Source organism: Camelus dromedarius, chromosome 3 (assembly GCF_036321535.1).
Source record: "Camelus dromedarius isolate mCamDro1 chromosome 3, mCamDro1.pat, whole genome shotgun sequence".
Classification (NCBI taxonomy): Eukaryota; Metazoa; Chordata; class Mammalia; order Artiodactyla; family Camelidae; genus Camelus; species Camelus dromedarius.
This window is the reverse complement of record NC_087438.1, coordinates 51306570-51327639: the sequence shown is the minus strand read 5'-3', so window position 1 is coordinate 51327639 and position 21070 is coordinate 51306570. Positions and strand designations below refer to the sequence as shown.

The 21070-nt window shown below is 36.4% G+C and overlaps 1 protein-coding gene across 6 annotated transcripts in view; it reads left to right on the top strand.

Moving 5' to 3' along the window:
- The window catches only part of WDR41 (WD repeat domain 41), a 61324-nt gene that overhangs the window by 16829 nt on the left and 23425 nt on the right, over positions 1 to 21070 (top strand). For all 6 annotated transcript variants that reach the window (XM_064481782.1, XM_064481778.1, XM_064481780.1 and 3 more), the window contains exons 6-12: positions 4227 to 4338; positions 7108 to 7170; positions 11371 to 11481; positions 17005 to 17189; positions 18576 to 18697; positions 19500 to 19588; positions 20517 to 20650. In XM_064481782.1, coding sequence (XP_064337852.1) covers positions 4227 to 4338; positions 7108 to 7170; positions 11371 to 11481; positions 17005 to 17189; positions 18576 to 18697; positions 19500 to 19588; positions 20517 to 20650 — 816 coding nt within the window. The remainder of the gene's footprint in view (positions 1 to 4226; positions 4339 to 7107; positions 7171 to 11370; positions 11482 to 17004; positions 17190 to 18575; positions 18698 to 19499; positions 19589 to 20516; positions 20651 to 21070) is intronic.

The following is a 21070-nucleotide window of genomic DNA, read 5'->3' as shown; positions in this document are numbered from 1 at the left end:
TATCTTCTGTAAGATCATAAGGATAAGACATGGCAATTAGTTCCAAAACAACATCTTTTATGGCTAATTGGCTGCTACTATTAGGTTCATTCATTTTACAAACAGATACTAATTGAGGATTATTACTTGATAGGAACTCTGTTACATGTTGGAGAACAAACTTGGATAAGACTTGGCTACTTTGTTTCCTATAGAAGAAATTACCTTAATTGTTTTCAGAAAGTACCCCTGGTTTTCAATAATGTCAGCAATTTGGGGGTGGGATACTACTAAAATAGAATAGTGTTTCCTCATTTCCTTTGAAGATTGCTGATCTCTGTATGGGAGCTAACACTTTTTTTTTTAATGTGAAAACAATTGCTGTGTGCCAGTGGGCAAAGTATTTTATTTTTTTTCCTGAAAGGCAGCATCTCTGGTAGCCATCTCATGCTACTCTGCTGTTCTAATTATCAATTTAGTAAAGTTTCAGGGAAGAAAATGCCATTTACTATATACTTGTTTCCAATTTCACAATGAGTGTCTTTGAAGAAGTCATTAAAGTATTGACTTGATCAAGATCTGTATGCTTTATGTGCTTTAAAAAGATGCCCTTGTTTAAATTCCTTAAAAAATACCCTTGCTATCTGACTGAGGTCATTAGGTTTCAAATGAAAATACTTGAATTGAAGGAATTGAGAGGGAGAAAAAATTTAGTGTATCTGGAGAAAATTCCTTTGGTGAGCTGTTTCATGAACTGGTCAATAAAAAATATCTTTTTCCAGTATGGTGAAAGTACTTAAAGGGGTTTTACCATACTGTTAATCAGCTAGATAGTTGTATTTATTCCTGCCATGAACCTGTATCACATAAAAAAAAATTGTTAAATATAGCATTTCCCTGAGTTTAGTTCAGTGGTTCAATAATTTATCAAAGAAATTCAGATCCTTAATAAATATAAGGAATACTATTATTTATTTTTTGAACTAGTGAAATTTTTATAAGGGATAGTGTTAGCAAGGACATGGTGAAATTGGCAAGTTTATTGCCATTGAGAATTATAGTTAATATGATCTTCCTGGAAGGCAGCTGGCATTATGAATGAATCTTTAAAAATGATTATATGAATTGACCCAGTGATTCTACTTCTAGAAAACTCTTTAAAGGAAATAATCAAAAATTTGGGCAGAGATTTATGGACAGAAATGTATATTACAAACATTTTATAAATGGATGATTGGTAGTATCCTTTATGTCTTATAGTTAAATTATGGTAGATATATATGCTGAAAATGGTTTCAGAAGAATACACAGAATTTGGGAAATGCTAATGATAAAATGTTAATTAGCAAAAGCAGTATATTATCCTCAGTAAAATATTATCAAACCAAATTTAGCAACATCCAAGTGAGATTTATCTCAGGAATATGAGTTCAACATATGAAAAATAATACCATAGTAAGAATAAAGGGCAGAACACATGTGATCATTTTATTAGATGCAGAGAAAGCTTTTGACAGACTCCCAACACTCATGATAAAAATACTCAACAAACTAGCAATAGATGAGAACTTCTTCAGCGTAATAAAGGGCATTTTTATTAGGAAACCCCAGACCTAACATGTTAATAGTGAAAGACTGACTGAATACATTCCCCCTGAGTTCAGGAACAAGACAAAGATGTGTGCTCTTGGCATTTCTCTTCAACATTGTACTAAAGGTTCTGACCCAGGACAGTTAGACAATAAAATGAAGTAAAAAGCATCCGTTTTAGAAAGGAAGAAATAAAACTGTCTTTATTCACAAGTGACATCTTTTTCTATATGGAAAATCCTAAATCCATAACAAAACTAAGTACTAATCAGTGGACTTAGCAAGATTTCAGGATACAATCTCAATGCACCAAAATTACTGTATTTCTGTAAACTAGCAATGAACATTCAAAAATGTAATTAAGAAAGCAATTTATTTGCAGTAGCATCCAAAAGAATAAACTACTTAGAAGTAAATTTAAGGAAGAGATATGAGACTTGTATGCCAAAAACTACAAAACATTGTTGAAAGAAACTATAAAGAAAATCTAAATAAATGGAAGGAAATTCATGGATCAGATTTAATATTGTTAAGATTGCAGCACTACCCAAAATGATTAACAGTTAAACATAATCTCTGCCAAAATCCCAGCAGGCTTTTTCCCTCAGAAATTGACAAGCTGATTCCATAATTCATAGAGAAGGACAGGGGACCCCAGAATAGCAAAAACAGTTTTGAAAAGAAAGAACAAAGTTGCATGATTCAAACTTCCAAATTTCAAAATTTGCTACAAAGCTGTAGTAATTAAGACACTGTGGTACTGGCATAAGGACAGATATACAGGTCAATGGAATAGAATTGAGTCCAAAAATAAAACCTCATGTATACAGTCAATTGATTTTCGACAAGGGTGCCAGGACCCATCAATAAGAGAAAGAATAGTCTCTTCAACAAGTAATACTGGATTAACAAGGTATCTACATATAAAATAATGAAATTGGAGCCCATATCCAAAAATTAATTCAAAATGGATCAAAGACCAAAATCTAGGAGCTGAAACTGTAAAACTCTTAAAAGGAATATAGGAGTAAATCCTTGTGTTCTTGGGGTATGTAGCTTAGATATTACACCAAAAGCATAGCAACAAAAGAAAAAAATGATAAATTGGACTTCATCAAAATGAAAAGCTTTTATGCTTCAAAGGATACCATCAAGAAAGTAAAAAGACAACCCACAGAATGGAAGAAAATATTTGCAAATCATATATTTGATAAGAAGCTTGTATATTGATTATATAAAAAGAGCTCTTAGAATTTATCAATAAAAAGATAATTAAAAGTAGACAAAGAATTTGAATTTGAAAGACATTTCTTTAAAGAATATGAGCAAATGGCCACTAAGCTCATGAAAAGAAGCTCAATATCATTAGTCATGAGAGAAATACAATTCAAAACTATAATGTAATATTACTTCACATATACTAGGTGGCTAATATCTAAAAGACAGATAATAACAAGAGTTGATAAAGATGTGGAGAAATTAGAACTTTCTTACATTGCTGATGGGGTTGTAAAATGGTACAGCCACCTTGGAAAGTAGTTTGATAGTTCATCAGATTGTTAAACAGAGTTATCACTTGACCCAGCAATCTCCTGGGTATGCCCAAGAGAAATAAAAATGTATGTCCACGCAGAAACATCTACATGAGTGTTCATAGCAGTATTACTCATAATAGCCCAAAAGTGGAAACAGCCTAAATGTCAATGAACCAACAAATGAACAGAATGTTGTATAACCATACAGTGGAATATTTTTTGGCAATAAAAAGGAATATAGTACTGACATTAAAAAACCAGAGATTAGACACACTAGGATCTCTTAAAATACAAACTGCACTGATATTTTCAACCCTTTTTTTTCCCCCAGCAGTTTTAAAAGCAACCCCACCCTCAGCCCAGGAAAACTTCCAGAATCTTTTTTTTTTTTTAATTCTTCTCTCTTGCCCTTGTGCTCACTCAGAGTTGATAGGTGGGGAGAATACTGTTAAAGGACTTCTGTCAACCTTGAAACAATTAATTTCCTGAGTTAAGAATTAAGGAGATATTAATTTGTGAAAGATATAGAAAAAATAAAGTCATATTTTCAGTTTTACTTTAAAAGTTTATTTTAAGCTTGTGTATCAGTTACCTGTTACTGAGTAACAAATTACCTCGTAACTTACTTGCTTAAAACAATAAGTATTATCTCAGTTGTTTGCGGTCAGGAATAGAAAGCAATTTAGCTGATGGTTCTGGCTCAGTGTCTCATGAGGTTGCTGGCACCTGAAGGTTTGGCTGGAGTTGGAGGTGTTAGGGGCTCACATGCTTGGCAAAATTAGTGCTGGTTATTGTCCAGAGGCCTCACTTCCTTGCCATGTTGATCTTTCTCCGTAAGGCTGCTTGTATGTCGTCTTCACCATGGAGTGAGTGATTCAAGAGAGAGCAAGGAGGAAGCCACCATGTCTTTTACAACTTAGTCTTTTAAGTCACACACCATCCCTTCTGCCACATTCTATTCATTAGAAGTTGGTCACTTAGTAGAGCTGACATTCAAGGGGAAGAGAATTAAGCTCCACCTCTTGAAGCGAAAGGATATTAAAGAACTTGTGGACATATTTAAAAACCACCAGTGAATGCTTGAATTTCTAAACTTATAAATATTTTACATGAATTTTGCAGTGTTTAGCTGTTCTTCGGAGACTAGATGTTTGGCTCTCTGGTGGGAATGACCTGTGTATGTGGAACCGAAAATTAGATCTCCTGTGTAAGACCAGTCACCTTTCTGATACAGGTAAAAAATCAAGGTAATTGTGAACCACGACAGACTCTAAAAAGACACAATGAATCTTCAAAGAGACTTTCCATAAATACAAAGATAATATAGGTGATTTTTCTTTTCAGTTCTGAGTATAAGATGTAGCCATATTTCTCCAATTCAGGTTAAGGGCTGTGCAAAATGTATTTCTGTCTCAAACTGGAAGGAAATATCCCTTCTTTTGCCTTACCCTTTGCTTCTAACAGAATTTCTCAAAAGTGATCAAGAAAAACCTTTTCATACACAAATCAGTTTTGACATATTGATATCAAGGATCTTTAAAAAAATTAAAATTTATTCAGCGAAAAAAGTTTAAGTATAAATGAGTAAATTTAAATGACAGTAATCTTGAAGTCATATGTGATACACTACTATTTTTGTTTCTAAAAGTAACGAAATGAACCCATGCACATCCTAGAAAGAATACAGCCATACCTTGTTTTATTGTGCTTTGCTTTATTGGCCTTTGCAGATACTGCCTTTTTTTTTTTTTTTTTTTTTTTTTTTACAAATTGAATGTTTGTGGCAACCCTGTGTCAAGCAAGTCTGTCAGCACCATTCCTTCAACAGCATTTGTTCACTTCATGTTTGTCACATTTTGGTAATTCTTGAAATATTTCAAACCCGCCACCAGCAGAAAGATTATGACTGATGGCTCAGACGATGATTAGTATTTTTTTAGCATATTTTTAAATTAAGGTATGTACATTATCTTTTTAGACATACTGTTACTGCACATTCAACAGGTGACAGTATAGTGTAAATGTAACTTTTCTATGCACTGGGAAACCAAAAAATTTCTGTGACTTGCTTTCTTGTGATAATTGCTTTATTTTGGTGGTCAGGAAGCAAACCCGAAATATCTCCGAGGTATGGCTGTGTCATTAAGCATATTGTTGACATCTTAAAGGTAGCCGGAACCCTGTGAGTTGAATTTACACTTCATGACTGGAACTAACTTATCTCCACTTTGGTATTATAAAATATCAGAAAAATAATATGATATATTAGCAAAATTAAATCCGTACCTTACTAGGATTTACAATTTAATCTCTCAGTTCAGCATTTGATCACTAGTAATCTTATTTGAATCTAGAGTGTATTTTCATGTTTACTATTATCATGAGTTATATGTCTTTATTTACATGTTCTTTTCTGTTTCTTATACTAGCCTGTGGTTATCTGTGAGGTTTTATTCCATGAATTGTCAGTAACTGTTTTGAAATATTGAAATCAGAGCTAAAAAGAACTTTTTGTATGTTAATGGAAATAACTACCTATTGTGGCAGTCTGTCTGCCTTTACGAAGTTATCTTTGAGTACTGTACATTAAGTAGTCACAGTGTGGCTCTGTTTATCAGTGTCTCAAGAGAGCAGAAACCTCTGAGAAAATCTGTCGGAAAGCTTTGAAAAGCCTTAGATTTCCGTTGGTGAGCTTTTCATGATTTGGATTTTCCAAATTACAGGATGCCAGGTGGTTAGCAGTACTATTAGACCCTTATCTTAGGAAACTCCTTTCAATAAGCCTTGCTTGATTTAAGAGCTGGTAGGGCTTTGGGGGCAGTTATTATGTATTTGGAAATAAGCAAAGATAATCTTAGTCAGTATGATGCAATGGAAAGAGCCTTGGACTAGAATACAGGACATCCATGCCCTTTCCAGCAGTATGTTGTGATTCTCTGCATTAAGTTGCTAATTCTGGATTACTGAGTTTCTAGTATTTTCATTTTACAAATAATTTGACAAACTTTTTTTTTTAACAAGCTGTTTTCTGCATCTGGAATTCCCTTGCTACCCTTTCCCCCACTCTCCTATCTCTTCCACTTCTTTATCTTGCTCCTCCCTTTTGTCCTCCTCCACCATCATCTCCTCCTCCTGAACATGGGAAAATACAAAACATTACTGTTAAAACAACCCTATGTGGAGAAAAGATTTTGGCCAGAAATACTCCCTAAGTGGGTAGGTAGGAAAAGCACATGAATAGAGTATTTTCCAAATTTGCATGTATGTTACAAATTACAGATATATATAAATTACATGTATTTTATAATGGAAAAGTTAACTTTAATAAATTAGTTTTTTGCCTACATATGTGGGGGGTTTGAATATAATACATGAATTTTTAAATTCCTGCTTAAAAAAAGTAGTAATATATCTTATAGAAGTTATGGTTACCCTAAAATCATTTCATGATTCAGCTATAAAAAGATTACTTAGAACTGTATAGTTAATAAGTGAAATGTGATGGAATGTTGAATTTGATTATTCCAGTAATACAAGGAATTTTGTAAATGTATTGATTAATTATAAATATGCTATTTGAAGGCCACTTTCTTAGCTGTTGACTGTTGGCTAACTCATTTACTGCCAGGGTGCCCACCCAGTTTTCTCAAGTTTACGTCGAGGAAAATGCTAATTTTACATCTCATTTGAGCTAGCCATCTTGTAAATGGTGATGGTGATTATCTTAAGGAGTCCCTGGTGAATAAGTTCACCGTAGTAAAAATATTCAAAGAGCATATCCTATCCTTAATAAATCAGTAATGTCTTCCAAAGGTCTCACCTACTTTTCACAGAATCATTTTCCATATGTAAGCAAGCAAGGAAGTGTGATAATAGCAAATTGTGTGTGCTTTAGTTCCCACCCCCTTTATGGGAAATGACTGACATACATCTGAGAATGTTTTTATTTTTGATGTAATCCAGGAAGAAAATAATCTGACCTTTGTTTTATGTGTTTTTGAAGGGATCAGTGCTTTGATTGAAATACCTAAGAACTGTGTTGTGGCAGCAGTTGGCAAAGAACTGAGTGAGTATGACTCCTTTTTTCTTTTATTTCTTTTGTTTTAAAATTTTAAACTAGACTTGTATACACGTTTTGGAAAGACTGATCAGTTTTTTATTTAAGGGACATCTGCCCCTGCCCAAGTCTTGGCCTCCTAGGATTGTTGAAGTGATACGGAGCCTGAGACATTTTCAAGATGTTAGGTCAGTTTTTGTACCATGCTTGGACTGGCACAGCCAAATGGGCAAGGTGACCCCACTGCTCAGATGCGGGAGAAGGCCACTTACATTCCACAGTCCTCTCTGTTGCTGAACCACACTCATACACTTACTTAGCAAAAATTTTAGCCACATGAAACAACAGTCCACATTCTAGAAACGAGAAACTTGAGTTGGGAGTGTTGGAGGAGGATTAGTTTGGGATTTCACCAAGGCAGGAACTGTGGAATGTTTGCCTTAGGAAGCCAGAACGGGGCACATTTTGAATGGGGCCCATTTTCTTGCAGGGAGTTTACACCATTTCCCTCGGAGCAGTGGGACAGCAGAAGGAGGGGGTAGCAAGAGGAATTTTGCAAATGTATTAATTGATTATAAACATGCTGTTTGAAGGCCACTTTCTTAGCTGTTGTCTGTTGGCTAACATTTACCACCAGGAGCCCTCAGTGAAAAAGCCTTTTGTGCTCATTGCCTTGTAGGTGAAATTTGGGTACTGAGAAGAGAGAGAGTAGAAATACTTCTTAAAAGCTACTTTTTTCTTGAAGAATTTTTCTAATGTAGCCCAGAGGGCATTTAATATTACTTGTGCTTCTTATAGAGCCAGTCTGAGATTTGCTGTGACCATCAGTTGGCATGTTTGCAAATACCAGTGAGACATGAGCTAATTGTTCACCATTTATCAGCTGCTGTCTGCAGGCTCCACTGCTTTGCAGCCAAGTTCCTCTTTCTTCAATTAACCTTTCCATGTGTAATCATGTCTGAGAAGTAATTTTCTAGACGCAGTGCTTATCCTTGATTTTCATAAAGTAACTTCTAAAAACATAATTTTGTGTTTATTTTTTCTTTTTCCTTCCTTGCAGAAATTTAATTTTCCCACATTTCTTATCAAGCTGGAAAGATGCCTAATTTTTCCCTGCCTTTTTCCTCTTGTAGCTGATCACTCACTTGTGTTTTGCTGGTTTTACTCTAACTCAGTGGTTTTCAAACTTAAGGCTGCATGAGAGTGACCTGAAGGGCTTGTTGAAAAGACAAATTACTGGGCCTTACTCCCAGAGTTTCTAATTCACTAGGTCTGGAGTGGGGCCTGAGCGTCTGAGTTTCTAGCAGGTTCCCTGGTTGTGCTGTGGTTGCTGGTCTGGGACCATACGCTAAGGACTGCTGCTCTAAATATTTTGATCCACTTCTTTCCATCTCACTACTGTTGCTCTGTTCAGACTCTCATCTCCTCTTTTGCCTGGCCTGAGGCAACAGTCTTCTAACTTACCTTCCTTCCTCTACTTTAGTGCTTCTCAAATGCTTTCTCCTCTAGTTTAGTGCTTCCCAGGTACATTCTGTAGTAGATGCTAGAGGGATCTATCTAAAATGCAGTCTTCAGAGCTGCAGCGGCTTCCTTTTGCCTACATCAGTCACTTCCGGACTCTCAAATTCCTGACTAGTACAAAAGGTCAGTCTTGCAGAGATCAACACAGAGTTGCCAATTTTTATTTTATTTCATGAAAACATTAAAAACCAAAAACCAGAAACCAAACTGCCATTTACTACCCTCATTTTGTAAAAATAACTTTTTAACAACAAAATAAGAAGAACATGATCTCAGAAAAACAGAGTAAGTCTTTAAATTGAATACACTTAGTTTTATTAAAAAACTTATGTGGCCCTTATTTTTTCTCATTTTTGCCCCAGATGAGAGAAATCCTTGCCCTAGGGACCAATGTAAGGACACCAATAGCCTGCAAGATGAAGTCCGACTTTTCATCATGTCAAATCATGCCCTCCACTGTCTCCCTCCTGCCTCCTTTGAGTCCTGCATCACTTCTTAACTCTGAACTGCCTGGGATTCTCCCGCCTGAGGTGTCTCTCACCTCTGTGCCTTCATTTCTGCTGTCACCCTGTATTGGACTTGCTCTCCTACTCATTGTCTACTTACTCTTTAAGAGCTCAGCTCCAGTGTCTCTTTTTTCAAGGATGAAGACTTGCTTACCTAATACCTCCCCTCCCAGAGGTTTTACCTGTTTACTCATAATCTCGTATTAATCATTTCACTTATTTCTTTAGAAACTTTTTTTGCTTTTTGTTCTCTCCATGCCCCCACCCTTTCAGAATGGTAGCTCCTTTGTGATTGGAACTTTCTCCTAACAGATAAGAGATTTTTACTGAATGAATGAATGAATGAGTGAATTCACTGAAATAGTAATAAAAGCAACACTAATACCTCAACAGAAGTTAGAATATCATCTAAAAAAGGGAAGAAATGAAAGTTCGTTTTGTTCAGAAAATAATTCATAAAAAATACAAATATTCTTAAAAACAAGTTTCTGCATTTTCTTAGTTTTATCATAAAATATGCCATTTTTCCCTATGAAAATAAATTTTATTCCTGTAAATGTACTATTTTTTTCTATTTCCAGGACCAAGCTTGTGTCCATGTCCTTAGTTTTAAATATTTCATATCAATTTCTCTTTTTCTGAGTGCTCCTTTCAACAGAAAGTATAATTTCTGTGTGCACCAGCTGCAGTGACTTTGAGGCTTTATTAGGTAAGCAAGGCTCTCGGCTCTGAGTACTCACCCTGGTTCAGAAAGCCTGGATTTTTTTATCAACCTTTTTTTAGAATTGATTATTGCCTCTCTTTTATCTTCTGATCTAATTCATATTTGTTTTATTTCCTTGAAGTTAGTACACATGCAGTCGTGAATACTTGTCTCTAGAGGCTGTGTTCATGGGCTCACCGAACAGTTTCATATTATCTTTAGTACTTCGTAGTTTTTTAGTTAGTATTTCAGGTTTGTCTCTGTTAGTTTAATTAAACAATACATTGCTTGTTATTCTGCAGTCCCAATCTCAGCATCATTTGGTAGTATTCCGACTGAAGTGGAATTTTCACTACGCTTTGCTAAGTATCTGGAAGAGTTCCCTTTGTATTGACGGAAAAACCGTCTTTTTTGACAGCCACAGTTTCAGTGTGAATGGCTGTCAGGATTAAATAACCTTGCCAGAGATTTGTCAGCTGGTAAAATATTGTCCAGAGACAGACAAAGAAATGGGGTGTGACCTATTTTCCAGAGAGGAATGTGAGAAAGAAGAGAGACTTTAGTAAGTAGCCATCACTTGGAAAGAATATAGCCTCTGAGACCTTCCCAGTTGTCAGATGCTAGTTTTCCTAAGCTGTGAGCATCCACAACACTTGGTACAGAAGCTTATTATAGCACTTAATACATTGATTAGTACATGGTTTATAAGTCCCACTCTAGACTGCGTATTTCAGGGAAGTAGCTGAAACTTATTTGCATACGGTATCTAAGATCCTGGAACATGGTAGTAAATGTTTGGTAAATGTTTATTTATGGAGTCACTCCAGTTGATTTTAGGTTTTCTATAGTGATTAAAGTTAGAATTTATACTAGCTTAAATAAAGCTTAAAGTCAGACAGTGAATAAAGCAATACATTGAACATCTGTTGTAGCCCAGAAGAACTGTATGGCACTCACAAATTAGAAGGCATATTCTTTCAGAGGATTTGTAATTTATTAGTGTATGCCTAGGTGTCAAGAAAAGTAAAATAAATAAAAGCAGCTGTTGACGTCTTCACTGATTTGAAGTTAAACACAGATCTGTAGCTGGTTTTGTAGCAGTGCTCGCTGGCCTGGCATGAGTAGAGAAAGCTAATGGTGGAGAAGACTTAGGGATGTCGACCAGTCCCTGGCTAAGGAGAGAGTAAGGTGGGATAACTGCTTATGCACTAAGGGTCTAGAGAGGATGGGGGCTTCATGATTGGTAGTGGGTTTACAAGAGTTTTCGTAAAGGAACAGAGAAATCCTTGGGATTTTAGTAGATCATTTCATACGTCTCAAGCATTTGAAAGAAATATTTTAAAGTAGTGTGAAGGCTGTCTTTGGAGATGGGTTTTTCAATATTTTAGGTATTTATCACAGTGAAATGGTGTCTTTTTGAGCAGAAATAAAACTTTATTTTTGATTGTTTTAGTAAATTATATCTGTCTTTTCATTTAGTAATTTTCAGGTTGGTAGCACCCACCGAGGGATCACTAGGATGGGATATTCTTGAAGTTAAGCGCCTCCTTGATCACCAGGATAATATTCTTTCACTGGTTAACGTCAATGGTAAGCTCATTGTCTACTTGTTTATATATTATGTAAAATTTTGTATGTGTTAAGGTACCTGTTCTAAACTTCAGTCTTGTTTTGTTCCAGATTCTAGAGTTACCATCATGAAAATAATGCTGTTGATTAGTAGGTGTTGGCAGTCTCTTACACACTGAGGTTTAAGCTAGTGGAACTAATCAAGTTTCATAGATTGGTAGGTCTAAGATTTAGGCACAAGGGGCAGAATAGAGTTGGGCAGAGAAAAGGGAGGATGGAGGAGAGAGCGTACTGATCTCAGGTGCTAGCCTTAGGATGAGTGTCACAGGCTATCAGTACTAATGTTTAGTGGCATTTTGGCATTTTTGGCAAATGATTCTGGCTAGTTTCTCTTTTGAAGACCACACAGTACAATATTATATAGCAGGTTATATAAACACTTACAGTAGAATGAACTGGATTCAAGCCAGTTGTAATCATGATTGAAGACTCAGGGAATAAAGCCAAAGTAAAAGTCTGCAGAAAATGGGTCATATCGGCCCTTTCTCACGGTTGTGTGTTTTGATTTGCCAGACTTTCTATTTGGCTTTATAATGACTTGAATGAGTATCTTCTGTGAGCTCAATCTGACATCATAAGATGGGGTAGGATCAGAACCCCACAAAACCTCGGATTTAGCTGGTTCACTTTCAAATAAAGTGACACCTTATATCATCAGCACTCTCCTGGGTGATCTGTGTTCTGAGGTCAGATGGGAGGGCTCCTGGGTGGCTTCAGTTGGATAGTCTGGAGGAGACTATAAGAGGATGCTGTAAGGATGCCATGAACATGAAATAGTAGGCAGACTGGACTGTACCTCCTGACCCGAGATCTGGGTTGGCGCTTTTTGAGCAATACTTTGTATGAATGAGGCAGAGGAAAAGGGGCACAGACAATGCCAAGTGTAGTCTCCATTTGCTTGCTATTCAGTCACATTTTCAGATACATCAGTGAAAATATCCCTCCTAGCTCCGAAATCGTCCCCTCTATTAGCCATCTGCTTGTACAACCCAGCTGCAAGTCTTTCTGAGGTCTAGATTGTCTGTGGTGATAGAAATAACTACGTTGGGAGCACCTTTTTATTTTACTCTGAGAGCTCTTTTTCCTCTAGCCATGAATGGCAGCACAAAAGGCAAGTTCTCATTTGGAAGTCCCTCTGACACCGAGCCCTGCTCCTAGGCCCTGGAGCTGTTGAGAAAAGCACAGCCATGTTTTGGCTGTTACAATGGTCAGGCCTAGTTGTCCCGTCTTAGAAGTGAAGCGTTGGTACCATGACCCAGCGTGATTCCTTAAGGAAGGTGATGGGACGTTACTGAGGTAGCCTTAACTTTGTGGCACTTCTTTTGCTGTATGATGTACAGAGAAGCTTTTAACAGTTTAACCAAGAAAGCCTTCTTCAAGTGTTTTCTTAGCCAGCTTCTTAAGGGAAGGAAAATGAAAAGTAAAGCAGGAAAAAATTTTTAATGAAAATTACAGTAAACCTCTAGTACTTTTTACTTTATGAACTCCCATGACTGTAAAATTATGCTACAGATAATAAATAAGCCAAAAGCATACTTAGAAATCATATATGGACAAGTAGTCTGGTAAAATTTGAAAGTGACAATGTGGCAGTTGAATTTTGTACATAGATATGTCTGCCACACTGCAGGTTTTGGTAATCCTGAAATGATTGTATTATACAGTTCCCAGCTCCACTCTCAGTCCTGCTTCTTTGTCCCCACCAATTCCTGGTGAAAGATGTGGCCAGTTACTGGGTTCATAATTTACAGGGAAAGTGCATTTGCAGTGAGGTGGCCCTAGGGCAATCTTAGAATGGCACAACAGAACTCCCATGAATGTGGATAATGAATACCAGGTTTACCAAAGAGATCTGAATGCCTGGGCAGAGATTTTCTCAGACAGACATACAAGATAACCTTGCTTATCTCTTCTGGTAAAAGGCTCTGGGTGCTGCTTTATTTTATTCCTTTTCTTGTTTTGTATGACGGCATAGTATGGCAGTGATAAAGTATTTGTACTTGTGAGGGATGGGTAGACAAGTGTCAGGTGAGATTTTCATACTAAGTGACTTTTGATACTTGCATAGGATGAAGATCTATCCACATATAATACATCATTGAGGCTGTTTGGTGTGAAACATTTTGAATGACCAGATTGGGATAATTTACATAGCAATAAACTCCACTAACTCAAGTGAATGTCAATGTTTTGTTTTTAATGAAAAATTCTAACTGAGCTTAAGTACTTTGTTTCTATTGTGTAGACAAATCACAGACACTTGGAGGAGGTCAGAGTAGGGAGCTGTATGGTCTCATGCAAGTTATGATGCATGCAGAACTGGAGTCAAAGAGTCCTCAGTCGTTAACTTCTGGTTCTTCTGTAGTTTGAATGAGACTAGAAAGAGGAGAGAAAGGGATGGAAAAGGAGGTCTTGGAAAGATTACTACTGTCTTAACTTTCCAACTATTAGAACTAGAAGTCTGTTTCTCTCCACAGGTGAGAAATGAACTTATTTCTTCACAGAGCAGATTCTATAGAGTCTGTCAATAAACTATAGAAATTGGACTTGGAACCAAGATAAAATAATATTTACCTGTATGATTGCTTATAATTCTTTATTTCTATGAGATTGTTCACCTAGTTATTAGAGATTTCTGCCCTGCTGATTTATTTGATAAATGGAATAATTAAATCATAATTACTCATCCATGAATTCCTAAATTACAAGTAACTGGATGTTTTGATACCATTAATATGGAATAATGCCAGGGGCTCAAAATAATACCAGAGACTCAAAGATAACATTTGATGTTATTTTAAAATGGCTATGCATTTATTATTTAATTTGATTTTTACAATCATCTCCATTTAATGCCTGAAAAATCCAAGATAGAAAAAGATTTCATGACTCTCTAAAGACCACATGGCCACTAACAGGCAGAGCCAAAATTAGAACTTGGGTTTCTAGACTCACAGTGCATTTGTTCTGTTCTACCTTACTCTCAGTGTATAAGAATTAAAATTAATTACATTTCTCTAAGATAGTTTTTAGGCTTAGCAGTTGTACATTTCCTATTAAATATATAATTTGTTTTAGTTGGCCCACTAATTTCATTTTCTTTAAAGTTTTAAAAACTTGTTATTGTGCAAGTACTACATAGAAATAGAAATAAGAATAGAAAAATGAGGAAATAAAAACATAAAAAATACAAAAATGAAAATTAAAAATCATCCAACCATATAGTATCAAGTACAGGTTCACATCCTAGGTGTTTTTCTGGGCGCATATATATATGTGTATGTGTATACATATGGTCTGCTTTTTTTTTAACAGTATGTCATGAATATATTTTTGTATTAATACAACATTTACAACTTAAATTTCAGTAACAGCATTACTGTTTCATTTTGTGGATGTCTTATTTATTCCATCCCCAGTTGGATGTTTTAGGTTATCTTCAGATTTTTTGTATTATGTATAACAGCCTTGTCACATAATGTCTTTTATGTACTTTCCTAAGGATAATTTCTTAGAAGTGGAATTGTTGGATCAGTGGGTTTACGACTTTTTAAGATTTTGATGTATATTACCAAGAATTGCAAAGATTATACCAGCTTATTAGGGCATTAGTAGTGCATGAGTGTGCTGAATCCTGATGCTTTTGCCAGCATTGGGTATTTTTCCTGTTTTATAATCTTTCCCAATTGAAAGTCAATAAGTAGTATCTCATCGCTTTTAGATATCTTTGGTAATTAGGGAGTTGAACATCTTTTCACATGTTTACTGACCATTTGTTATTTCTTGTTCTGCCAGTTCAGGTCCTTGGCCCCTTTTTTTCTTTTGCTGGGGTACTACCTCGTTCTTAGTGATTTCCTTTTTTGTTAGGTGTTTTTTTTTTTTTTTTTTTTGAGAGGTGGTAATTAGGTTTTTATTTATTTATTTATCTTTAATGGAAGTACTGGGGATTGTACCCATGACCTTGTGCATGCTGGGCAGGCACTCTACCACTGAACTATATACCCTTCCCTCTTAGTGATTTCTAAGAACTCTTTATGTATCAAGTATTATATTTTAACCTATTTTGACATATAAGTTGTAAATTTTTCCCAGATTTTTGTCATTTAAATGTATGATTTTTGTGTTAAGCAGATGTTTACTCAGCTCTTTTTCCCCAATCCCCACCCTGCCTCCTTTAGAAACTTTTAGAACCTTTTAGCACTCCATATTCATAAAAAAGAATTCACTTGTATTTCCCTTAATCCTTTAAGTACCTTTAATGTTTAATCTGTTTGAAACTTATTTTGGTATATATGAAATAATATAAAATATATATATTGGTCTTTGCCCTCAGTTTCTGGCATAAAGTTCCTAAAATCCTGCCCAAGTAATAAGAACATAAGGAAAATCTTTTGTTCTAATATTTGGTCTGATATCTCTTTAACATAAAGGCCCTAAATCCCTTGGAATTTTCTGGGTAATAGAAGTATCTTTTATTATAATGAGACCGCTCTTTCTTTGCTCCTGGATGGGGACTGGTCACCAGAAAGACCAAGTCATGGCTAGAAGCTTGGAATTTTCACCCCCACCACCCCCATTCTCCAGAGAGGGGAGAGGGGCTGGATGTGGAATTAATAATTGATCATGCGTATGTGATGAAGCCTCCATAAAAATCCCAGCAGTACGGGGTTCAGAGAGCTCCCTGGTTGCCAAACACGTGGAGGTGCTGGGAGAGTGGCACACTCAGAGAGGGCATGGGAGCTCCACGACCCTTCCCACATACCTCGCCCTGTGCATCTCCTCCCTCTGGATATTCATCTGTATCCTTTACCATGTCCTTTTATAATAAAGTGGTAAATAGTAAGCTGTTTTCCTGAGTTCTGTGAGCTGCTCTAGCAAATTAATTGAACTCAAGGAGGGGATGTGGGATTCTTTGATTTATAGCCAATTAGTCAGAAATACAGGTAACAACCTAGATGTGCAATTAGTATCTGAAGTGGGGGAAGTCTTGCAGACTGAATACTTAACCAGTGGAATGTGACACTATCCCCAGGTAGATAGTATCGGAATTGAGTTAAACTGTAGGATGCTTAGCTGGTGTCGCAGAATTGCCTGGTGTGGGAAAACCCCCCACGTATCTGGTGTCAGACATGTTGTGAGTGTGGTAGTGGTGTGAGAGTAAAGGAGAAACAGAAGTGTACCTCTTCATCCGAGGTGAGGTCCTTTTATTCTTATTTTCCAAATACTTAACCAAATATTCCAGCATGAGGGGTGTTTCTTTCTTCACTGAATTGAAATGCATCATCATCACACACTAAATATCTAAGTAAACTTGACTCTATTTCTGGTCTTTCTATTCTGTTAATCTTCCTGTTGGGCTTGTCTAGTTACCTCACTGTTCTAATTATTGTGATTTTGTAGAGCATTACTACTAGGCAGTTTATTCATTTTTACCTTTAGCTTAGGTAAATGATCAATAATGAGACATACATGACCTCTGCCTAGATTTGAGTTTTGTAACTGGCTCCCATGTTGGAGAGTTGATCATCTGGGATATCCTGGACTGGACTGTGCAGGCCTGTGAACACAACTTCTGGGACCCATCTCCACAGCTGGACACTCAGCAAGAAATAAAACTCTGTCAAAAACCAAATGACGTTTCCATTCATCATTTCACATGGGATGAAGAGGTAAAAAAAAAAAAAAAAAAAATCAAGAAAAATATATCATCTTGTCTCTTTCAATAAACCCAGTTTCTAATTTTTTCAATTTAATCTCACAATGGATATAGAAAGGTATCATTCCCTATGTTCAAGTTGTGCTTTAAAATGTTTTGGTATTTTTTAAAGATTATATCACTTGCTTTATTCTCTAGTTGTGGTTATAATTTCCTTTATAACTTTGGATAGCATGTACTCTACCACTGAACTGCACCCTCCCCCCCTGCCAGGGCTCTAGATTTTAGCAGGTTGGCTAGCTGTTCTCATTAATGATATGGCACTGGTCCTCAGCTTGCATTGCTAATGTGCAGAGTACCATTCCTGAGGGTCAAGGGGGATCATTCCAGATTTAGGCTCTGGTAAGCCTTGGGGGCATGTTTTGGTTGAGACATTGTAGGTCTCAGTTGGGGTTGTAGCCTTTGAGACCGCATGATAAGTGTTCTTTGGTGCGGGGCAAAAAGGGGGATTTTTGAAAGGTCTGCCTCACTGGTTTACCTATTAAGAATGATTCAAAAGCAAGAGCTGCCAGAATTCTAATGACTTGCAAAATAATTTCAGAAGCTAAGTGGTATCGTGTGAGACAAGAGTAAGGAACTGGAGTAACATGACCTGGATTCTTATATCAACTCTCATCTCTTAACTTTTTGTGTGACTTTAATCTTTTTTTTCAATTTTAATTTGTTCATCTGGAAAATAGTAATAATTAGCTTTTCCTATCTTAATGAGATGTTGTGAGACTGAAGTTTGATAAATATTGGTGAAAGTACTTTCAAAGGATTAAAGTTGTTTTAGTAACAAGGTAGTTCTAATACTACATTTGGAAAAATGTTTTTGTGAAGCCACTTTATATACGTATATATGCCACTGTAGCATATGCTTTTTTGTATGTATCCTTTATAGGTCTCATGATTGCTTAAGATGTGGAGTGGAAGTAATTTTTTTCACATTTTTCAGCAAAAGAAGCCAAGTAGTTTTCCTAAGGATCTAGTATTATGTGAATGAAAACCTCGGTTGTGCCTCAGCAGCTTGTGCTGCAGGCTGATCTGCCAGCCATAGCTCCTTTCTCTAGCTGGCACATTTCAGTGAGGCAGAAAGCGATGCTAAGGGGTACAGTGTACAGAGCTTTCTCTGTGTTAGCAGTTGCAGTCTTCTGCTTTTCTGAATGCTCTCACCTTTCCTTTGTGCTTTGATACTTTTGGACTTCAGAGGGCAGTACAATAATTTGGTCTGAAGGTTAGGAATAGGGAAGGTACCAATGGCTCTCCGAATTCACACCAGGGCTAGAAATCTATTATACTAGGTAGTGGTAAGTACTAGTTTTATGCCCATTTCTGAACTTCTTCCCCTCTCCCCTAGAATATATTTGTTGCAGTTGGAAGGGGTTTGTACGTGTATAACCTTCAAATGAAGCGTGTGATTGCCTGCCAGAAAACCGCACATGACTCCAGTGTCTTGCATGTCGCCAAACTTCCAAACAGGTACGAGTTTCCATATGTTCTGTAACAGGCAAAAGAAATGCATAGTTCGCAGGGGCAAAGTCACCTGGTTCTGTGGCTTGACCTGTGTTCTTTTGGAAATGGAGAATATCCCCAAGGCTGTCTCTTAATAGAAGAGTTTGTAGCAGTGTATTACAAAATTTATAAGAAGCAAGGTTCATATGAATTACATTGAATTTTGTTATAAGAAGAGATAATTTAAAATTTGGTGTTTATTTTAAAAGGTAAAAAACGACTTTTGGGCATTGACTTTGTACTAATTTTTTGTTTTCCATAAACCTGCCTTTTAAAATATTGTTTGATTATGGCCAGCATCAAATGGTTTTGTCTCCTTGTTGGCTTAAGCTACTAACTTAAGGCTTCCCTTTCAGGGAAGATTTGGCTGTTGAGTTTCTAGGGATGAATTATATGAAGGGAATAGCATTATTTGCTCTGCAGGATACTTGTCGAGTGAGAGGTGCCCTGAGAAGAGAAATAGTGAGAGGTGGGGAGGGGACTTCTCAGGGTATTGTGAAAGTGTAATTCATAACCTGTTTCCCTGAATGCATTTTAAAAATGGAAATGATATGTATTTCTAACACTTGAACCAATATAACAGTATAATGTTCGCCTTTCCCGAAGAGTGCTTTTACTTTGCATTGTAAAACCATGTTAAATTGTGATTTTTATCAGCTCCTGCGAAGAGCTGAATAAAAGCAGTTGAGGGTTCCACTGATTTCTTTCACTGCAAATTTAGCATTGGCTCTCCATGGTGCTTTTTATCACTGATTTGCTCTTCTGATAGGCAGTTAATCTCATGCTCAGAAGATGGCAGTGTACGCATTTGGGAGTTACGAGAAAAACAGCAGCTTGCAGCTGAACCTGTACCAACAGGTGTGTATCTTTGCTCAGAAAGGTAGTCTTGCACTTTTTTCTAAAATGAAAGACAGAAGAAAGGCAGTTATGTGTAACCACAAGAATAACATACACTGTGCTCCAAGTAGGCATAAGATGTTCACATGAAGCATTTGGTGATTGGGATCTAGGATTGACATCTTAATACTGCTTTACTGTAGAACTACCTGTTTGTTTCAATTCAAGTCAACTACGATTTTACTATTTTAGGGGGAACCTATTATTTCTGGTAATCTGACCGACCAAATGGCCTAATGAACTGTTTACTCATTTATATTGTCTATAATTATGTCTAATATAGAAACAGAATGTGTATGATTAGGTGTCAGACTAAAGTATTCTTTCAGTGCCTTGAAGCATTATCACTAACATGGGACTCAATTTATGGAAAAACACACTTCTGTATTTATAACGTCATGAGCGCTTGATTTTCAGGTGTTTGGTTTGAAAAACAAAATCCCAGTTAGTTAGCAGCCTTTGCATGAGAAATCAGATGCTGGTACATCTGAGTTTCTTCAGGTTATTTGAAGTCATAGGGTTTTCTTTTGGAACACACACGTTGCTTTTTGTCTAACTTTTTTGATAAATCTGAGTTGTGACTCTTTTGACATTGCCATTCAGGACTTCTGTCCTCTTTGATCCCCATTGCGTCTTCTTACCATGTTAACACTCCTTCACTGGTGAGTGGATAGGGGTAATAAAAAGATGAGCAACAAACCTGGGTAGCTAAGAAAGGAAATGAAGTCGTGTATTGAAAAACCCTAGCATAATGCCTGGTACCATCCCCTTAGCCCTTGAATACAAGTGTGGAACACCTTTGCATTTGTATTTTGTTTTCCTCATCTTACGTTATTATTAAAAGAGCACAGTAATTTTGAGAATGATTGAGATGGCTGTTTTTTTCTAGGTTTTTTTAACATGTGGGGATTTGGAAGAGTAAATAAACAAGCCAGCCACCCTGTTAAAAAGCAACAAGAAAATGCCATTTTGTTCTCATTGGAGCTTATTGGAGATTTGATTGGACACTCGTCATCTGTGGAGGTATTGTTTTTAACATGCATGTAAATGTCCAGGGAATTTCTGCTTTTGCATCTCACTGCTCTTCATTCATTGGGTCTCATAGAGACCTAGACTTTCTCTCTTATCTGTAGGTTTTTGCTGAATCTAAACATGGAATGGGATAGGTTATAGTATGTGCAGTTAGGATCTCCCTTTATAGAGAGGCGATTTGAAGAAGGAATGTGTTGCTTCTGAAAAATGGCTTAATTACCATTACGTATGAGATGTAGGTAGGTCGCTGACAAGATGGACAGTGTGAACAATATTAAATAGATATGTGTAACAGTAGTAAATAGAGGGAATATGGAGGGTTGTGCTTATATATGCAAAGCCTTACAGAATCTGATCCCAGGGGCCTTTATCAAATTCATGAATAGAATTTGTTCTTAACTCCCTTTGAAA